Source organism: Chenopodium quinoa, unplaced genomic scaffold, assembly GCF_001683475.1.
Source record: "Chenopodium quinoa cultivar QQ74 unplaced genomic scaffold, ASM168347v1, whole genome shotgun sequence".
In the NCBI taxonomy this organism is placed as follows: domain Eukaryota; kingdom Viridiplantae; phylum Streptophyta; class Magnoliopsida; order Caryophyllales; family Amaranthaceae; genus Chenopodium; species Chenopodium quinoa.
In genome coordinates, this window is record NW_018742730.1 from 1,565,457 (window position 1) to 1,587,650 (window position 22,194).

Consider the following 22,194-nt stretch of genomic DNA (forward strand, 5'->3'; position numbering starts at 1 on the left):
ATTTTCTGGTGGTATTATATATATATATATATATATATATATATATATATATATATATATATATATATATATATATATATATATATATATATATATATATATATAAGGGAGGGATCCGGTGAGAATAGGTTTATATGTGAGAATTTATACTTTTTTTTTTCTTTTTTTGAAGGAAAGATAGAGCTATTATTTCTTAAATTAAAGCAAGTCCATTTCCGCCAAAGACAACAAGCCTTGGGGAAAAGAAGATAAATGTACAAGTTCCACATTCTCACCCGTATCCCATCGTGCTATGAGATGAGCCACGGTATTACATGAACGTTTAATATGTGAAAAAGTACAAAACTCAAACTTAGCTCTATCAATACAAATATCATCATAAACTGAAAAAATGGGTGAACGACCATACTCCTTCAAATTCACAGCCTTTATCACATTAATGGCATCCGATTCTACCATGATTCGGGAATACCCCAATCTATGAGCAAGCATGAGGGCATAGCGCACAACCATAACTTCTACTACTTCCGGAGCTGCAATGGCCTTCCTCTTTGCCGCGGCCATTATTTTTCCCTCGGCATCCCTGCAAACAACACCAAGCCCTGCCATCCCATAACTAGGTACATGAGCATCTACATTAATTTTAATAGTACCTGTTGGGGGACAGCTCCAACTTGCAATGCTATGCTGCGCAACCGCACTTGAGACTCTATTGAACACACACTTTGCGTAGGAATGGTAATCATGAACAAGTCTGCAATATCTAGCCGCCAGAAGCACCACATTTGGTCTTTCGTTCTCAAATATGATGAGATTCCTACAACGCCAAGCTGCCCACAATAATGTAGCCAATGTACTAAGCGTCTCACCGTCGCACTTTCTATATAGCCATGCCCATACCTCAGCAAAAGAGTGATTAGGAGCATCTGTTAGGATTGATTTTAGCTCACTATGCTCCCACATAGCAGCAGCTGCATCACATTCCACCAAGGCGTGCCAAATTGTTTCTTCATGGTGGCCACAAATCTGGCAGGAAGCTTCATTAATTATGTGACGTTGCACGAGTCTACTCTTGACAGCAAGATTACCCTTCACTGCACTCCATAGGAAATGTAGGAGTTTTGGAGGCCCACGAGTACTCCACACCATCTTCCAAACCTCATCATCGGGGATCCCAGCTAGCTCAATCCCTTCACCACCTTTAGCCAGCCAGTATCCAGAGCGCACCGTGTATAGCCCACCTTAACTTGCCACCAAAATACACTATCACCTTGTCTAGAGAAAGGCAAGGGTGTTGCTAGAATTTTTGCCCCAATATCCACCCCCACTAAATAGCATACCTTGGCAGCATCCCACTCACGACCACCATCCAGAAATAGCTCCTGTACCAACATATTTTCGTCAGCACCCATAGGCATTGTCAACATCAAAGGCTTACCCTCTTGCATTACCCACATATCTTTCCACACCCGAATGCTATTTCCATCACCAACTCTCCATGCTAGCCCATCTCGCAACAAACCCTTTGCACCCCACATACTTCTCCAAGTATAACTTGGATCATAGCCCCTAAGAGCATCAATAACATTCGAATTCTTAAAATAGCGAGCTTTAAGAATTTTGTGGAGCAATGTAGAGTCGTTTGTGAGCAGCCTCCAATTTTGTTTTGCAAGGAGCGCTTGGTTGAAGCATTTAAGATCCCGAAAACCCATCCCACCTTTTGCCTTTGGAACACACAATTTTTCCTAACTTTGCCAATGTAATTTTCTTTCGTTTTCTCTAGAACCCCACCAAAACCGGCATAATAAGGTGTGAATCTAATCAATCAAACCATCTGGGATCTTAAAAACGCTCATCATGTATGTTGGGATAGCTTGAGCAACGACCTTAATCAACACTTCCTTTACCGGCTTAGAAAGTAATCGTTCTTTCCACCCATTCAATTTCTTCCATATTCTTTCCTTCAAACAAGCAAAAATTGCCTTTTTTGATTTACCAATCATCGTTGGAAAACCTAAGTACCTCTCATGTCTCTCCACTTTCCGAACTCCCAATGTGCCAATAATATCTCTCCTCCTTTCACCAGTGACATACTTGCTAAAAGCGACCTTCGTCTTACTCAAATTGACTTTCTGACCAGATGCTCTCTCATATGAACTGATAATATCAACTATTTTCGAACATTCCTGCAGAGTAGCTTTTGCAAAAAGAATACTATCATCGGCAAAAAATAGGTGAGATACTCTCGGAGCAGAATGACATACTCTAGCTTAGCCCCGCTAATTTTCTTCTCCCGTGCTGCTTTTGAAATCATACCAGAAAAAGTATCAGCACACAACAGAAATAAATATGGCGAAATTGGATCCCCTTGACGGAGACCTCTAGATGGGATCACAGAGCCTGAAATTTCACCATTCACCTTGAAAGAAAAGAGACACTCGAGAGACAGTCCATCACTTTCCGGATCCAACCATTGCAAAACCCCATCTTCTTCATAACTTTCTCTAAAAAACACCATTCAACACGATCATAAACTTTTGTCATATCAAGCTTAAGAGCCACCGTACCATCTCTCCCTTCCCCCCTCCTCTTCATAGAGTGAAAAATCTCAAAAGCAATAAGGGCATTATCAGTAATCAAGTGACCCGGGATAAAAGCACTCTGGTTAACAGAAATAATATCATTGAGGAAAGGCTTTAGCTTATTTGCCAAAGTATTTGATATTATTTTGTATATTACATTACAACAGCTAATTGGCCGAAACTCCGACATGTATTTAGGTTTGACACATTTAGGAATTAACACAATACATGTTCTATTAATTTCAGTAATATCAATCAAACCCCTTGTAGACACCCATTTGTGTCTCCCCAAAACCAAACCCAGTGATGAGTACCTTTCACGTCGAATCATAATCGAATGAAACGAAAGTGTGGAAGGTCTAGTGTTGCGGAAAGTTTTTATTTCTTTTCTCTTCTCTCTGTTTTTGAAAACTTTATTTTAAGAAAACAGCTAATCCAGTTTGGTTGGTCCATGATATGGGTCCAATAGTAGTGTAGTTGGATGTGGCTTGCAAAGACCTTTCCAACGATATATTATAAGCCCAATTCCGATGAATATTGAGGAAGTTATGGCCAATTTACCAAACTGGGCCCGGTTTGAGCTTTATGTGCGGCCCAATGATCTAGGGAAGGGCCTAATATGATTTATCATTCCTAATGCAATTACGAATGGTTTTAGTCTTCTAGATTCTTCTAGAAGGTTCTTTTCATTCCTAATTCAATTAGCATTGATAAATTGACTTTTGTTGACTTTTCAGAGTTTTAATCAAAATCAAATAGCATTTTTGAGGAAATTATATTATTTTATCCTCCAGTACGGTAAACTTATCGGATTTTCGAAAACGCGTTGGAATCAGGCTTGGCGCCTGGAACCAGGCCTTGGCGCCTGGAACCAGGCCTGGCGCCTGTCGCTAGCCATTGGCGCCTGACGCTGGTGTTGGTGCCTGGCGCCAGCTAGCCAGGGTTGGCGCCAGCCCTGTTTTCTGAGCGTCAGACTCTGTTTTGTTTAATTTATCTTTTTGGCTGATTTTCTCTATAAATATCGTATTAAAAACTCCGTTTTCATTCACGAATTCTCCTCATTCACAAGTTATCATCAACAATCATTAATTATTTAGCATTCTCTGAATTATTCATCTCTCTTCAACATTCAATTCTTTCTTTCTTTGTTTTCTCATACAAAATTCCGCATTCACAAGATCTAGAAACATTTAGCCATATTCGAAGTTGCCTTCGCCCTAGACGTAAAAGGTTTAATTTCTGAGGGTTTGGTCCCAAATCTCTCTTTCAATTATTTAATTTAATTATTGTTTATTATTTTCCTTGAAGTTACTAACGTGTGTATTTTGTTATTAGAAAGAGATATGAGGCATCAAAGTAAGTACTTTATTGATTTATTGATATTATGATGTAGAAATCATGTTTACATTGTTATGATATTCCTAGTATCATGTCTAGGGTATTTTTAATATTAAATATGATTGTTATGATGCTTCCTACGTTCTTCCTAATATTTATGATTGTTAGTATCATGTTAGGGTTAAAGATTTGATTTTTAATGCTTAGTGACATGCTAGGGTTTGTTATTAATCTTGTTAGTATCATGCTTAGGATCTTGCTATTATTATTATGCTTTAATATTAACATGAACATGATTATGATTATAATTGTTATAATTTATAATGATTATGAATATTATTATTATTATTTTGATGATGATTATTTTATTTATGATGATATTGTTATTATGATTATTATTATGTTGCTTGATACATATTATATTTATTTATTGCTTGATCACACCTTTTATGCATGTTTAAAGGGAATTTGTACTTGTAATCACGCTTAATAAGATAATTAATGATCTTGTTTAGGGTTAATGTGATTATAATTCAAGTGATCGCCAATAATAGTTTATTTGTGCATTAAATTCAACCAACATAGATAAATAGGTTTAGGGTTAATCCTAATGATTGCATGTTAATTAAAAAGCGCACATGAATACGATAAGAATAAAGTAGAGGCCTATTATTAGGGCAGATTCAATCTCTTTTAGATTGGATTTGTACCTTCATCCCCGAACCCTTATTTGGTTCATGACCTTATGGAGTTGACGATCTCTTGGATCGTTAAGGGGTGTAACCTTCATCCTATGAACGGTTTACAAGTTCCTAAAAAAAACTTGTTGGCGACTCTTTTTCTCTATCTTCTTCCCTTTTGGACGCCACCGTACTTTAGTGTATGATCACAGCGGGGTTCAAGCTAGTGGGATTAAAGCTTGAAATTATTCCCTACAGTTTTTGGCGACTCCACTGGGGAGGATTTCTATTTTAATTCCCGAATTTGTTTTGGCAATGATTTAGAATGAGTGGATGAGACTTGAAAAGTTCTAAGTATTTCATGTGCGTAATTTTGATTAACATTATTATCATATGCATAAAAAAGATCTCATTGGAAAGACCATCCGTAATGAGTTAAAAACATAGGATTTTACACGTAGGAAATTTGAGAAACGTCTTTCACAACTAGGACTGAAATAACACCGCGGGAAACTGGAAAATTTTATCGAGCACAGAAAGCTGCTGAGGCATGTGGGAAGTAGCGTCAGGGGCCAGAGCATTGACGCCAACATTTTAGTCGTAGCGCCAGACGCCAGTATTGGCGCCAGGCGCTACAGTTAAAAGTTGGCGCCAGTCTCTGATTGCTGGCGCCAATTTCCCCCAATACCGAGCCAGAAATATGCGTTCTAATTTCGACCGGTTTTTCGTATTGTTTGCTCGATCCTACTTCCTGATTGAATTTTTTTCTCACTTTTCTAAAACCCATATGTGTTCTATCTATGGACATAACCCTCTGGGAATTCATGCTCCATCTACCCGATTGAACGCTCCGTGCAACAAAGGGTACATCTGAGATGTTGAATTCACCAAACCATGGAAGCGAGTTTTTTCTAAAACTCGCGGTGTCCCATCCACTCGCACCAACCCTTCACGGTTAAGCTTCCCCGCGGTGCATCCGGACAATTAACCATGGACCCTCTTTGACTAAACCATATCCCGAACTTTAGAGAATTAGAGCCATGGTTAGGTTGCGAACTCATTGCATCATATTGTGCCTACTTGACTAATTGTGCATTATTTGTTATGCATATATATTCTATGTTTCTCTTAACCGTTTTTTGACTTGTGTTGAGACTAAATAAATTAATGACTTAAAGAACTTTGCCTAATTAATTAATTAATTAATTAATTTGAGTCAATAAAGTCTATTATTTTAATCGGAATTGACCTAGTACGACTTTAGGCATACCTCAGTTGACTAATAACACCGAAAACAGTCCCAGACCAAAGTTCCAATATTGGCGCCAAGGTCTGAGCTGTAGCGCCACACTATGGAGTGTAGCGCCTGACGACAACTATGTTGTCTGGCGCCAAGCTCCAATGTGTGATGCCAGTCCTGTCGCTTGGCCGACAATTCGGATTATTTGTCGAGTCATCACCTAAGGTCTAATTAATCAGTTTTCTGTTTAATTCGGTTAATTTTGCTGTCAATAATATTTAATTGAATCGATGATCGAGTTTAGGCACTAAGCCACATGGTCATGACACGAGTCTCGACATGTCACCTACACTCACTAGTCTTAGCACACACTTTGAGTATATGTCACGTTGACCATGTCTTAGGTTCATGCATGAGTCGGTCTTTCCGTCATTTGAGTTGGGGGGTACATTCTATTCCTAATTCTTCATATCCCTCCACCTAAATCTTCTTCACATTCTTCCATCTTTCTTCACTTCCTCCATCCATTGCATGTTGAATAAAGTTTGAGTCAAATAATTAACAATAAGTATCCCCAAATTCCTTTTCCACAGTACTTGGTCGAGGAGAGAAGGGTGATTAATCAAGGACAACCTCTTTATTCAGGTCTCGCTTTTTGATAAACCGATTCTTCAAAAGAGGAAGGCTAAGAAGATAATGGCAACTCAAGAAGAAGTCAATGATCTTAAGAACCAATTGGCTACTGTGACTGAGACACTGAAACTTCTCGCACTTAGGGTCGATGACCCCGTGAAGCAACAACAGATGAACCTCATGCAAGAGAGTCTAAGCAAGCTATCTAGTGACTATAAATTTCAGGGCATGAGTTCACAAGGGGTCTCGCTGGACAAGGAACTTCTTCCGCATAAGTTCAACGCCACTGACATCCCTAAATTCAAGGCGACAGATAACCCTTACTTCCATCTAAGAGCTTTTGAAACTATAATGAGCATTAAGGGTATCGATAAGAAGGTTTTTCCCTCTCTGTTCTCACTATCTCTTGAAACCGTTTGCCCAACAATGGTACTTCTCCCTTGACAAAGAGAAAACCTCTACCTGGGAATCGATAGTAAACGCTTTCATTGATAGGTACAAGTGCAATATTCAAGTTGAAACCGACCATAGAAAACTTGAGATGCTAAGACAAAAAGAGAATGAAGGCTTTACTTCTTTATTTAATAAATGGAGGGAAACTTCCGCCAAGATGATTGAGGTCCCCACCGAAAAGGAGTCTGTGAGGATGTTTATCAAGAATCTCCAAGAAAAGTATTCAAAGCACTTAAAATATCAACACAACTTGAATACTTTCAAGGCCGTTTATGACATCGGAATTGAAATCGAAGACGACCTCGCAAAGCAAAAAGCTACTAACAGTAGTAACCACGGTGGCTGGAAAGGAAAGAAGAGCGACAATCCTTCTTCTTCCGAAAACGCACACTCTAGTAATAATGTTAGTACCTTTGACCATAATGGTGTCTTAGCCATGGACAATCAAGGATCTAAAAGGAAACCCAGGCGAGAGTTCACATCCATTGGAATGACCTACGATGCTGCTTTTGATCGTCTCTATGATCAAGGATTAATCAAACCTATTGGCCCTACCGAGGATCCAACACCAGAAAATCGATCTTCGAGATGGAATCCAAACTCCTATTGCAAGTACCATCGAGGAAACGGTCATACCACTGATGAATGCTACAGGTATAAAAATCTCATTCAAGACCTCATAGAAGCAAACAAGGTCCCATTACCTCTAGCTAGCGAGAAGACTGGGTGATGATGAAACGAATGACACAAGACAAGAGGCGAGCTGTAACGACAAGATTTCGTGACCTCTTTTTCTATTTTTCTTCATTTTTTTCCTTTCCCCAATAAGTCTAGCATAGGCACCTTTTCTTTTCCCTTAGATTAATTTTGTAGATTCTTTATTTTCTTTTAATAAAATGAGAATTTATTTCCTTATATATGATCATTGCATTGCATTAAAAAAAAAATAAAAAAAAATAAAAATGAAAATCCATGTCGAATCAAGAACAAGGTATACCAATGATTTGAGGCACCTCTTGTAGCCACAATATATTACCTTTCACCTTTCGAATATGCAATCCTTTCTTCATAAACCACTTTGATCCTCGTCTAACGATAGACCCTTCTTTTTTCAACCTACATTTACCTAACCTTGGGATGGGATGGTGTGCAACTTGTGCAATTCTAAAAAGCTTGAGTGATTTCAAACGATCAAAATAAATAGCAAAAATAAGCAAGCAAAAATAAATAAAAGTGTACAAAAGGGCAAGTGTTACAATGTCTTTGACATGAAAATGTCTTTGATATGAACACGTCTCAGATTGCGTCTCTTATCGAGTGCTCGGTACCGTGCCCGAGAAACATGAATGCCAAGTGAGTGATAGACCGCATGATCGGGATTGCCCACACTCATAAAAATAAAGATAAATGCTAATGCAAAAAGAGAGCTAAAAAAAGAGTAGTAACTCAAGCATAAAAATATAAAGATTCAAAAGCGAGGTTGCACACCTTGGGGGCTTATCTAGGGTCTTGAGCCTTTATCCCCTTCTTCTATAGCCTTTAGCCTAACCATGTTACAACCCTTAAAAAGACCTTTTTGAGGTATACACACTTGTGCGAGGTTCGGCTAGAGCTACGTTCGGCCTGATTCCTAACGGATACGTAGGCAACCTCACATCGAGGTGCGGCCGTAATAAACATGCATTCATATTCACATTCACACACATGCACCATGATCATATCAAAGGATATCCTACGCTCATCCCTATTTACTTAGAGCTAGACTTGGGGGCTTGATCCTTATATCATTAGCTTACCTAGCCTAAGAGTCACCACCATTTGACTCTTTTAAAATATATTTCTCCACACACTTAGCCCTTGTGGCCTAGATTTAGTGTCACTATCACACACATCACAGATACATGACCAAATACTTCCCTTAGGAACCCTTTGTCATGGAATTTTAACACAACGCTGAAGCATGCCTTGTCATATCAAAATCGCTCATCAATCGTAATCATCATTGCATCACAAAGTAGGAAGTGCTTAGCCTCCGTGCCTAAGTTACCCAAATGCTTTCATCATGGAGTCAACAGTTGAGATAGCCTAGGATGAATTAATCCTTGCACCCTGAGAGATAGTATCAAATGACATTTGACTAAGCTCATTCAACATGCACCTTCAAAACTTCGATTCTTTTTTCGCGCCTTTCTTTTTCGGGAGAAAGTCGGTACCCTCCACAAAAATGACTGAAATTTTTTGCTTTTTTTCATTTTCGAGTTGCACGAGTCATGTTCACATTGAGTCATGTCGTGTCATATCACTTTGATTTGAGTCTAAAACATGTGTCAAACAGTTTGAGTCGAGTCAACCTCGAGTCAATCACAGCGAGTCAAGTTTATACCTTGAGTTATGTCAAGTCGATGAGTCAAGCAATGCTAAACCTTAGGTCAACCCTAAGATGGCTAAAAAGATTGGCAAAGTTCTATAGTCAAAAATAAATACAGGTGCAGCAGAACAGGGAAGACCCTACTCCAGCGCCTGGCACCAGAGATATCTCAGCAGCAATAGAGCTCGAAGCCTCTCAGAAAGGTGATTTCGGCCTCATACAGCGATTTCAGGTTCCTTGGTACGCCAGTTAGCCCCTATAAGCAATTTGACATGGTTGAGTAGTCGATTTGATTACAATCTAAGTGATCGACCTGACGAAAGATCGTCTCACTTAGCTTAAGCGCCTAAGTATTGGCTCATTACAAGCACCAAAGCATCGGTTCAAAAGCAAGCACTCAAACGACAATGTTTCCAAATATGGATTGTCGCGCATTCTTATTAAACGACAAAGTTTTCCAAAAATTGGATTGTCATCCCTAACTGACAATATTTCCAAAAATGGATTGTCATGCAACGATAATTTTTTCCAAGATTGGATTGTCATCTCTGGCAAAGTTTCCAAGCGTGGATTGTCGTGCTCCTCCTTTGTTTGACAAGTTTTTCCAAGTTCGGATTGTCATACATTCGTCGGCTCGTTGGCAAGTTTTCCGAGATTGGATTGTCATACACCCAGTTCCCTATGGCAAAGTTTCCCAAAGGATTGTTGTAGGTCTCTACTCATCATAAATTTCGGCAAAGGTTCCTCAACGTGGATTGTCTTCAGCAAGTGGCAAATTTTCCCGAAGAGGATTGTCGGTCGACTCTTTTTTGCAAATGTTCCAAGACGCGGATTGTCAAGTGTGACAATATTTTCCTAAAAGGTTTGTCGCATAGCGTTGGCAAATTTCCAAGGTGGATTGCTTTCAAGAGTTATATTCCGTGGATTGTCGATCGTAGCAAAGTTCTTATGAAAGATTGTTACGAAGCATTGGCAACTTTTCCAAAAATTGGATTTTGGCAAATTTTCGGAGATACGGATTGTCGCTTCATCGTGGCAACATTTCCAAGGATGGATTGTTACGAAGCATTGACAACTTTCCCTAAATCGGATTGTCATACATCATACAAGATTTGTGTTGGCAACTATTCCCAAAGAAAAGAGGATTGTCATCACAGCAAAGGCACCGACATACTGGTTCACAAACAACTGAGGATTGTTTCAAGAGAAGCAATCTTCGATAGTATTCCCTTGGACGTGGAATACTATCATAGCGGAGGAGGATCGTTTCAGGCAAAGCAATCTTCTATATTGGAAGCAGTTACGGGTGTAGCAGTTTTCAAGCGGGATGGCATTCTCTAGCTTGTAGGAGGTCATCAAAACAACAAGGATGCAGCAACAATCGGTTACTTTCAGAGACGTGTGCTCGACGGTGCAAGATACGCGTTTCTTAACTCTTTTATCTGTTTAACTAACGCTAGTTTGCAGGTATCGGCGTTACAAGAGTGATTTAGGATCGCAGAACGTTCTGAATCATTCTCCGTCCCTATCGCTACTTTGACTTTTGTTTTCGAAACTTGCGTTTCTCCAAACTCAGTCAAAGTAAGGGCTTCTGTAGACACCCATTTGTGTCTCCCCAAAACCAAACCTAGTGATGAGTACCTTTCACGTCGAATCATAATCGAATGAAACGAAAGTGTGGAAGGTCTAGTGTTGCGGAAAGTTTTTATTTCTTTTCTCTTCTCTCTGTTTTTGAAAACTTTATTTTAAGAAAGCAGCCAATCCAGTTTGGTTGGTCCATGATATGGGTCCAATAGTAGTGTAGTTGGATGGGGCTTGCAAAGACCTTTCCAACGATATATAATAAGCCCAATTTCGATGAATATTGAGGAAGTTATGGCCAATTTACCAAACTGGGCCCGGTTTGAGCTTTATGTGCAGCCCAATGATCTAGGGGAGGGCCTAATATGATTTATCATTCCTAATGCAATTACGAATGGTTTTAGTCTTCTAGATTCTTCTAGAAGGTTCTTTTCATTCCTAATTCAATTAGCATTGATAAATTGACTTTTGTTGACTTTTCAGAGTTTTAATCAAAATCAAATAGCATTTTTGAGGAAATTATATTATTTTATCCTCCAGTACGGTAAACTTATCGGATTTTAGAAAACGCGTTGGAATCAGGCTTGGCGCCTAACACCAGGCCTTGGCGCCTGGAACCAGGCCTGGCGCTAGCCATTGGCGCCTGGCACTGGTGTTGGTGCCTGGCGCCAGCTAGCCAGGGTTGGCGCCAGCCTTGTTTTCTGAGCGTCAGACTCTGTTTTGTTTAATTTATCTTTTTGGCTGATTTTCTCTATAAATATCGTATTAAAAACTCCGTTTTCATTCACGAATTCTCCTCATTCACAAGTTATCATCAACAATCATTAATTCTTTAGCATTCTCTGAATCATTCATCTCTCTTCAACATTCAATTCTTTCTTTCTTTGTTTTCTCATACAAAATTCCGCATTCACAAGATCTAGAAACATTTAGCCATATTCGAAGTTGCCTTCGCCCTAGACGTAAAAGGTTTAATTTATGAGGGTTTGGTCCCAAATATCTCTTTCAATTATTTAATTTAATTATTGTTTATTATTTTCCTTGAATTTACTAACGTGTGTATTTTGTTATTAGAAAGAGATATGAGGCATCAAAGTAAGTACTTTATTGATTTATTGATATTATGATGTAGAAATCATGTTTACATTATTATGATATTCCTAGTATCATGTCTAGGGTATTTTTAATATTAAATATGATTGTTATAATGCTTCCTACGTTCTTCCTAATATTTATGATTGTTAGTATCATGTTAGGGCTAAAGATTTGATTTTTAATGCTTAGTGACATGCTAGGGTTTGTTATTAATCTTGTTAGTATCATGCTTAGGTTCTTGCTATTATTATTATACTTTAATATTAACATGAACATGATTATGATTATAATTGTTATAATTTATAATGATTATGAATATTATTATTATTATTTTGATGATGATTATTTTATTTATGATGATATTGTTATTATGATTATTATTATGTTGCTTGATACATATTATATTTATTTATTGCTTGATCACACCTTTTATGCATGTTTAAAGGGAATTTGTACTTGTAATCACGGTTAATAAGATAATTAATAATCTTGTTTAGGGTTAATGCGATTATAATTCAAGTGATCGCCAATAATATTTTATTTGTGCATTAAATTCAACCAACATAGATAAACAGGTTTAGGGTTAATCCTAATGATTGCATGTTAATTAAAAAGCGCACATGAATACGATCAGAATAAAGTAGAGGCCTATTATTAGGGCAGATTCAATCTCTTTTAGATTGGATTTGTATCTTCATCCCCAAACCCTTATTTGGTTCATGACCTTATGGAGTTGACGATCTCTTGGATCGTTAAGGGGTGTAACCTTCATCCTATGAACGGTTTACAAGTTCCTAAAAAAAAACTTGATGGCGACTCTTTTGCTCTATCTTCTTCCCTTTTGGACGCCACCGTACTTTAGTGTATGATCACAGCGGGGTTCAAGTTAGTGGGATTAAAGCTTGAAATTATTCCCTACACCCCTCCACCAATTTTTTACCATTGCAATAATATCAGAACCAACAATATGCCAAAATTTTTGGAAAAATAAAGCATGCACACCGTCAGTACCAGGAGCCTTATTTGGATGCATCTGGAATAACGCTAACTTGACCTCCTCAGAGCTCGGTTCTTCGGAGTGCTTTTTATTCATTTCACTCGTCACCATCATATCAATTCCTTCCAATGCAGCCTCAAAATCAACAAGGTCATCAGTTTTGAATAGGTTCGAAAAATATTGGCTACCACATTGTGTTATTGAGCTTCTTCATCGACCCACTCCCTGCCGAATTGAACAGTCCCTCAATTCGGGTTTTTTCCTTCTCTGACTTGCCTTTCTGTGGAAATACGCCGTATTTTTGTCTCCATATTTCAACTCATTTTCATGAGCCCTCACATACTAATAAGTTTCTTCCTGAAAACGAAATTCATTGATGGTCCCAGAAATTTTCTCACACTGACTCATCCTAGCCGCATCCATATGGCCTCCCTGTGCTTCTTGGAGTTCGGACTCAAGTGCTCTGATTTTTTTCTTCACATCACCAAATGACTTGGCTGCCCACTTTGACAGAGCAGTCGCACATGAAGCTATACGAGAGTGAGGCGCACTACCAGCCCCATCTTCCGACGCTTTCCTCACCACATCATTGCACTCCGGTTTTGAGAGCCACATTGCTTCGAACCTATACAATTTTTTCTTCCTGCCACGTTCATAATAATTAATTGTATCCAGTAGGATCGGAGCATGATCGGAGTCAATACGAGCAAGGTGTTTAACTTTAAAATTCGGCCACAATTCGCACCAAGGGTCATCTCCAAGAAACCTATCAAGCCTCTCCCTAATAATAGTGTCCTCCGTCCTCCCCCTTTGCCAAGTAAAAATACTACCAGTAAACCCCAAATCACGTAAGCTACAGTCATAATGGCACCCCTAAAAGCATCCATCAAATACTCACGTCTCACAGCTCCACCACTCTTTTCCGACATACTCACAATTTCATTAAAATCTCCGAATATAATACAAGGAAGATTACAATCCCTTCTCAGGCTTCTCATGAGGTCCCAAGTCTTATAATTATTCTCCGTCTCAGGCCACCCATAGATACCAATCGCTCTCCACTGCGGAACGCCCAATCTATCACAAATATCAATAGCAAAATGATGTATAGAGTATGAAAAAATAGTAGCCTTCACATCATGCCACCAAAATCTCATTCCTCCAAAATTCCCATTGCTTCTAATACATATATCATTTTCATACCCACACCTTCTCTTAATTCTCTCCAACACAGCACTATCAATCATTGTTTTGGTTAAAAACACCACATTCGTCCTATCTCTCCAACATAAATCACGGAGAATCCTCTCTGTCCAAAGGTTGCCAACCCCTTGGACGTTCCAACTCAATATTTACATTGCCTTTCGAGGGCATGGTCATTACCATCACCCTCTACTTGGATATTACTGTCCCTAGAGTTAGATACGAGCACCAACTTCCTTCTTTTCTCCATATCCCCATCATACCCCATCTCCTCAATCCCCCTCTTTTTATTTTTTATAATCTCACAATCACTACTGGTCGTAGTAACCCCCTACTTCCTTCACCATACCCCTCCTCCATTCTAGAAACTTTTTTCCATTTTCTATTATTTTTTGTAATTGTCCCAGAATCATTCCCCCCCTTTCCCCCATCCTCTGCCACCATACCCAAACTCCCCCCTGCAATCGTCCCCTGGCCCTCAACAGCACACACCTCACTCACAATATTCATCCCAACATCCACATCCCCCACACCATCTCCATCACCCTCACTTGCAATCGGTACTCCCTCCCCATCATTCCCATTCGTACTCTCCAACACACCCCGTAGTTCGGAGCACAGATTTGTTTGTATTAGGATCAACAACAATTTGCAGAGTAGCAGCTCTATCCATTGGTGCTTTGTCCATAGACTTATTCATAGAAGACGAAAAGAAAAGTTTGCGGCCATTCAACACGTCCCCTCCTCCTTACAGTGATTCGGGCTTGTGAGTAAATACAAGGGATTGTGATTTCTTCCGTAGACTGTCGACCTCCTCCTTCAACCTATCATGCCCCTTTCGAGGCGACGCCCTTAACCATAGCCCCCATTGCTTCTCTTCAATTTCCTCGTCTTCGTCAGCATTGGGGCAATCCTTTTCCGTATGGCCAAGGATTCCACACAAGAAGCAAAAAGTAGACAACCTCTCATACTTAAATTGCACCGAAGTAACAACTCCTTTCTTATTGCGAATTTTCTGTATTCTGCGAATAGGTTTTGATGTGTCAATCATAACACGAACCCTCCTTGATTTATCCCACCCCAGTTCGTCTTGCTCAACCTCCAAAACAACTCCAACCTTTTCGGTAATTTTCTTCACATCCTCATCGGACCTGTTATCAAACGGAAGATTATACAACCTGATCCAGAAAGGGCAGAACTTGAGGTCAATGTTCTCAAGTTGTTCGTCCCCCTGAATGTCCTTGAGTAAAAGCAATTGGTTATCAAAATTCCATAGAGCACCATCAAGAACTTTCTCCTTGTCACGCCAATGGAAGAATTGTATAACAAATAGATTGTTCTCGATCTTGCGGAATAACACCCCATGAGACAAAGACCAAATCTGTTTAAGGGTATTTTGTAGAGCTTCAAAGTTATATGATCTAATAGTCAGCAATTTCCCCACCAAAGATAGGGCTAATTTATTGTTCTGTTCTTCATCATTCGAACCTCCTAATTCTGCAATTTCATTCTCTTCCTCTGTAATACTCAATTTTGACCACTTCTCAATAATTTCCCCTGCCATTCTGAATCCAAAGAAACCACGACAACCCCCTCATCAGAGAAAGGGAGATCGCTTGAACGCGCAAGAGAACCACTCATACCTCCGAACCAGGAAACCCTAAACCAGAGCGAGACTCTTTTCTTTTTTTTTTAAACTTTATTTAGATAACTGTATGTGAGAATTTATACTTATATGAGAACTAATCTATAATTTAGAACACGTGAGTAATAAGTTAGAACATACGAGTAAAAATTTAGAACATGCGATTCAAATTTAAATTTAAAACATATGACTAATAATTTTGAATATGTGTGTGAGCAATAATTTAGAACATCTGATTCAAGAATTAGAACATGTGAGTAAAAATTTAAAAAATTTGTTTAATGAAATTTAGAACATATATATGATTAAAATTTAAAACATTTGATTTAAAATTTAGATCATGTGAATAAAAAATTTAGAACACTTGGTATAAAATATAGAAAATGGGAGTAAAAATATTGAACATATAAGTAAAAATATAGAACATTTGAGTAAAATTTGGAACATATGTTTTCGAATTTAGAACATATAACTAAAAATCTTAGAACACACGCATGTTTTAAAATTTAGAACATATAAGTTAAAATTTCGGAATAAGTCATTCGAAATTTATAACATCTAACTTAACTAATTTATGGTTTAGAACATGTGAGTACTAATTTAGAACATATGATTTAATTTAGAACACTTAAGAAAAAGTTTAGAACATCAGATTTAAAATTTAGAACATACAACTAAAAATTTAGAACATAAAAAATGTTCTCACATAAGAAAAATTCTCACCAGAGCCTCCCCATATATATATATATATATTCTTGTAAAATGTTACTGGTATTGGATATATCTTAGTGTGCAAAAGGAACAAATTTATATTTATTTTTTATTTATTATTTTTTAATATATTTATTGATAATTAAAAATATATTTTTTTTGTCAAAGATGTGCAGTAACAAACAAAAAATAAAAAGTCAAGTGGGAAAATTACAAAAATGTAAAAATTAAAACATAAATTTGAAAACATTGGCTTCAATAATGGTTAGATAATTAATCTCTTCGGATAGAATATACATAGTATATTAAATCAAAGTTGAAATTTGTTAAAAGGAACATCTCAACCAAAAGCAAGGCTCTTAAATATGTTTTAATACGCATTCACGCCCCCTCACATGAGAGACATTTGGGCTTGAACTGTAGATGCGACATGGGCCCTAATACCCAACACGAAATATTCCACTTGAAAGTTGGGGTAGAAGAAATTCAAATCTGTGGCTTTTGTGTCATCCGGGCTCCAATACCATGTTAAAGGATTATTTCAACCAAAAGTTCAAACTGATGGTTAAGACCCGTAAACATATTATTATACTCTATCAAAAACCGAAGAACAAGCCAAACTATTAATGTGATTAATAGGAAACAAAAAACACCTCATTATTTACATATGGAATAAGTTGAATTTACAGTATGGTCATTCAATTATCTATAATAAGCTGCTATAATCATTCTTCTTGAATGTGTTTGGAATTTTAATGATACAATTGATACAAAAAATATGAAGTAAGAGTTTAGTACTGAGGTTGAATATAAATCAATATTTACTTAGTCTTTGTGATCTTGTGGTGAAGAACTCTTTGAAAGGGAAAAAGGAAACGGAGGTTGTAAAAGCATGAAGTTTCCTGAGGATTGCGAGTTTGATGCTGATGATGTAGGCTTGTTTAAGTAAGTTGGCGCGCACCCCTTGCCATTCTGAGGCAAGAAATTGGCTGTATTACCTTGAACTTGATCCGCCCATCTCATGCTTTGAGTAGTTAAACACTCAGCATTATTTGTTCGATTTATATTATTTGTGATGTTATTGTTACTGCTTCCTACCATGGAAGAAATTGCAGCAGCTACTGCAGACTGAAAACTCGGGTCTGAAGTAAGTACCTTGGTTAGTGTCTCAGTTAAAAATTGATGAGAAGAGGAGGAAGAAGAAGTGGAAGCTTGATTGTTAACACGGTCCAATGAATTAAGATGACTTACTGGTTCATAAGTAGATTTTCCGAAACTTATGGACCCAACAGGAGGTTTATTTGAGGGCAATAGACTGTAATTTAGGTAGCTGTTATTGCTCCAAGAAACAGGAAACAATGTACTTTTTGTATCTGAAGAAGAGAAATCGAGGCTTCTAGAAGAGTAATTGGATGGTGTTTGGAGAAAGTTATTCGCGGTATGGCTTTTGTTAAAAACCGAGGAAGGAGTAGCAGTGAGGTCTAAGGTGATTGTTGGTGGTGTTGGTGCAGAAGAATTAGGTAAATTAAACTGTCCTGTCCTTGAATTATTGTAGAGGGTATAGCTTAGTCCGTTGAGGTTGGCCGAGGTCATTGAGGGAGCTGAGGAAGTAAGACCGCCTTGTGAGGTTGATGAGCCGGACAAGAGAATTGATGCTGCTGCTGAGGTTGTCGATGCCATGGCCGTGGCTGCTACTGGAAGTGGGTGGTTGTGTGTCCCTTCGTAAGTTGTTATTAAGATAGACATGTCGTCGCAACACCTTTGCACCTAATAATAGATGATAGAAATGATTAGATAAATGATCATATACTTTTATATTGCTAAAAGAATTATAGAACACTTGCAAGTTCAGACATCCAAAAAATAATACGAGTAAAAATTATACACAATTTATGTAAGGAATGAAATGTGATAAAAGAGAACTAATCAACAATACTAACTTCAATAAATATAATCCTAGAACCTTTAACGAGCAATAATTAAACGAGCATCTATCTATTAAGTGATGCAAGGGCGTGGTAGGATGTATGCGACAGCCTTGCTAAACTATTAGAGAGACTATTAATCCTTATTCGGATAAGTAATGACCAACTACTAAATTGAAACAAATGATAAAGGCACACATTTTATGATTTTAATGAGACATTTTTTAAAAGTCCTTTGTAATTCTGAGGTCAAAACAATTTGTAAGTGCATGTAATCCTGAACTCACTTGTTTTCTAACTGGACATGATGGTGCAACCGTGCAACGATAGTAAGCTCGTGGACACGGATTTCCTTTCGCAATCTTCTGCCCATATTTCCTCCATTGGCATCCATCATTCATCTGCATTTAACAATTAATTAATTTCCAAAGAATTAATTTTCAACACTAATTAAAATAAATTTTTAAAATTGTTACTTGACATTTCGACTTACAGTTGGTGTGTCACATCTAGCTCTTACAGAAACCCTTGCCCTTTTAGTGATGTTTGGCTGTGTAGTTTCTTCTTCTTTAGCACTATCAGTCGTCGTCTTTAAAACCTTACTTGGCGGCCAAGTTTCTCCTGTACCATCTTCTTTTGAATCATCCATCTCTGTACTTCTCTCTGAACCCTTCTCTGATAAATTAATTGAAGGAGAACTCTTGTATTCGAGTCCCAGGGAAAGTCCTTCACTCATTAACTTCGCGTCTTCTTTAGCAATACTAGAGGATCTACTAATATTAGTATCATCCTTCTTGCGCTTGTTATTGACTTGTAAGCCTAGGCAAAGTGAAACTTCAGGTTCATCCTTGTGCTGATTTGTATTTTCCGATATTGTTGAGGGTGATTGTTCGTGTTGGAGGATGTCAAAGAACCGCCATTGCAATGATTTGTAGTCATTTTCGACTCGTTCCAACATCTTCTTTAATCTTTCATTTTCTTCTTTCACTTCACCCATCTCAGCTTTTGCAGATTCAAGTTCGTTGTGCTGAATAATAGACATCACAAACAATTAATCAATATTACAAAGCATAATTCATTGACATATCTAATTTATTTGTAGTGCAATTAATTAATTGCTTACTAGCTTAGAAAATCATAATATAATAAGTTACAAAAAATTACTTCTATTGTTTAGATTACTCGTAAAACTCTTTCTATTTTGACTTTTTTATGAGACAATCATCATTCAAACAAGAAGAACTTTTAGAAAGACAGAAAGAGTAAGTTATAAAAATATCTTATCTTAGGAGAGAACGTAAAATTAGAAAAATTCTAAGCAACTTCATAATAAAACAAAAGGATGACATCAAAGATGTAGGAAGTCAAAGCCTAAATCTTTGTTAAACTTTTTTTTTTTTTAAAATGAATTCAAACGTAAATGTCAGTCTTACAACCGACTATTTCTCTCTAATTTTGCCATTTGTAATATTATATAGTAACATCAAATTTCCATCTAGTAAAACTTCTAGTTATTATTGTGACTAGGGTTTGGTACATTTTTTTCTAAATAAATCAAAGTCTGCACAATTAAAAAAGAATGAAGTAATTTGTGAAGGATCTTTTCCTTACATTTAATGAATCTGGACACAATTTTTTTTTTCTTGTTGAATTATGAAAAAATGAATTAATAGGAGCACTAGTTAATGATACAAAATTTATCGCGAACTTCATGTTCATCATGTGTTTATTCTTACTTTCCTCTCCTATCATATGTTTCGGAATTCAGTTAATTAAGTGCCTTTTTATTTAGCTCATGAACTAGATAAAAACATTCATAAATCAATCCATTAGATCAAGTTAGTGTAAGATTGTGAACTAGTAAACGATTTGATAATGAACTGTTATCAGTGATTTTTTCTTCATAACCATGCTCTATACTAAATTATATTATCATCGTATTACTAAATCTATCTTCTATGCTAAGTTTTGTTAAAAATTGCAACATAAATCAGGCACATATTTATGAAGTAATGAACAACTTAACGATAAACTAACATAAAAAAATAAAAAAATAAAAAATAAAATAAAAACCTTAAGGATTTCGATTACTAATTAATAATACAATAAGCTAATAATCTACTATTCATACCTCTTTGTTAATAACTGGAATTTCCTGCTTAGGGGAAGAGATCTTGAGGGTCTTATCTTCATCTTCGATTCTTGGCTACAACACGAAAAATGTAACAAATCGAAAGAAACATAGTTAATAATATATTATGCAATCTAACACTTTCTAAAGTAGAAAAATAGCATCATATATCATATCATAAGCTAGCTAAGAATTTACCTTCATTTCCTCTATGCAGTTGTCTTCATGTCTGACTATAATAACATCTTTTTCGGGGTTGGTTTCGGCGCTAGAGGTAGAGGTGTCGCGGTTATTTGCATCCATCTCTCAAGAAATCCTAAGTTTGATCAGCTGAAAACAAAAAAAATTTTGTGGTCTTTGACTGAGAGAACTAGTACTAGTCTTTCTTATAGAAACTACAAACCATTGACTTTACATTAAATAAAAAATAAAAGATTGAAACTCTTCATCTCTTCCCATTACATGAGAAGCACACGCATTAGAACGTCAATTGTCCAACCAACTTTCGCATTATTTAGGTATCTATGAATTAAACCCATTGTCAACTTAAGAATGGTACAACTTCAACTACTAGTGGTTTAATTATGAATATAAATCTCCGTTTAGAATTAGTTGTCATATTGTCTAAGCTCTCGCAATTGAGAATGTTTTAGTGATTAAAAAATGGCTTCTATACCCATTTAATGACTTAATATAGGTGTGTAGTGGCATAATTAAAGTTAAATATAATTGTATACCAAATTAGTAAATTACCACTATACATTATAACGAATGTGAGAATGGTATAATAAAGCTACTAATTAAATAAACGCAATTGGAGTATAAATCATTATTATTAGTCTTTGGAGGGTTTACTCGTGTTGTGTCATTGGAAGTGCCAAAATATCAATAAATTCTGACATATACGCCGGAGTAATTTTTTTTTCTCATTTGATAAATTTTGCTAATTTTGAAAATTTTAAATGACTAAAAATTGACAAATCAGCTAAAATTTACTCCTTAAGCTCACCTGGCGGCTAACATAATAAGGTTCTCCACGATCAATATCTTCCCACATAGAAATATCAAGAACATAAATCATAAAAGTAGTACATGTGGATATTATTTCAAGACAGAAAGAGTAGTCGTTAATATTTATAACTCCGTCGACTAATTGGAGAGACTTGAGAATTGAAGAAGAGTTGGATAGAAATACCTTTCAGCAATACATGTTTTTTACGGTACCTGGCCACAAAATGAAGCTTCGTACCATGAGAATATGTCACATGGATACTAGTCAATAATGATAATGAGTGGGATACCTTTCATCTAGTTGCCAATATTTAAGACACTAATCAAAAACAAATTTTAGCTTTCCATCATGCTTAATCAATTACAAAAATTAAATTAAAATGGAGACTTTGTTGTCCATTGCATTGACCTCTTTAAGAGTAATCTAATAACCATCTTATTGATTCATATTAATTATTAAATTAGTAATATACATCCTTATGGTTGTTGACTGCCGTAGATACAGTTGGCAATGGTTGTATATAGCAGACTTGGTATGAACATTCATTCTATTTATTAAACTTTGTTATAAGCATTTATATTACTATTATGAAGTTGAATT

The 22,194-nt window shown here is 36.8% G+C and overlaps 3 protein-coding genes across 4 annotated transcripts; all 3 read right to left on the reverse strand.

Moving 5' to 3' along the window:
- Positions 1-198: 198 nt before the first annotated feature.
- Positions 199-1,149, reverse strand: LOC110723456. The gene has a single exon (XM_021902814.1). It carries the CDS (start codon positions 1,147-1,149, stop codon positions 199-201), a length of 951 nt encoding a protein of 316 aa, XP_021758506.1.
- Positions 1,150-14,918: 13,769 nt separating this feature from the next.
- On the reverse strand, positions 14,919-15,734 carry LOC110723457. The gene has a single exon (XM_021902815.1). The coding sequence runs from the start codon at positions 15,732-15,734 to the stop codon at positions 14,919-14,921; it is 816 nt and encodes a 271-aa protein (XP_021758507.1).
- Positions 15,735-17,135: 1,401 nt separating this feature from the next.
- LOC110723405 (probable WRKY transcription factor 72) lies at positions 17,136-21,055 on the reverse strand. Of its 2 annotated transcripts, XM_021902761.1 has the most exons (6): positions 20,781-21,055; positions 20,583-20,657; positions 18,945-19,478; positions 18,739-18,852; positions 17,778-18,293; positions 17,566-17,668 (listed from the first exon to the last, which is right to left on the reverse strand). In XM_021902761.1, the coding sequence occupies exons 1-6, from the start codon at positions 20,883-20,885 to the stop codon at positions 17,645-17,647; spliced, it is 1,368 nt and encodes a 455-aa protein (XP_021758453.1). In that variant the 5' UTR covers positions 20,886-21,055; the 3' UTR covers positions 17,566-17,644. The 2 variants fall into 2 exon arrangements, with proteins under 2 accessions (XP_021758451.1, XP_021758453.1); XM_021902759.1 differs by having other exon boundaries at positions 17,136-18,293.
- Between the last annotated feature and the right edge of the window lie 1,139 nt (positions 21,056-22,194).

What these genes read in the sequence shown, in the direction of transcription:
- LOC110723457 (XM_021902815.1), bottom strand. Translation starts at nt 15,734, where the DNA reads ATGGCAGGGGAAATTATTGAGAAGTGGTCAAAATTGAGTATTACAGAG.
- LOC110723405 (XM_021902759.1), bottom strand. Translation starts at nt 20,885, where the DNA reads ATGGATGCAAATAACCGCGACACCTCTACCTCTAGCGCCGAAACCAAC. An exon ending in TTCCAGTTATTAACAAAGAG is followed by an intron (nt 19,479 to 20,582) that starts GTATGAATAGTA and finishes TCTATTATTCAG; the next exon opens with CACAACGAACTTGAATCTGC. An exon ending in CTAGATGTGACACACCAACT is followed by an intron (nt 18,853 to 18,944) that starts GTAAGTCGAAAT and finishes TGTTAAATGCAG; the next exon opens with ATGAATGATGGATGCCAATG.
- LOC110723456 (XM_021902814.1), bottom strand. Translation starts at nt 1,149, where the DNA reads ATGGTGTGGAGTACTCGTGGGCCTCCAAAACTCCTACATTTCCTATGG.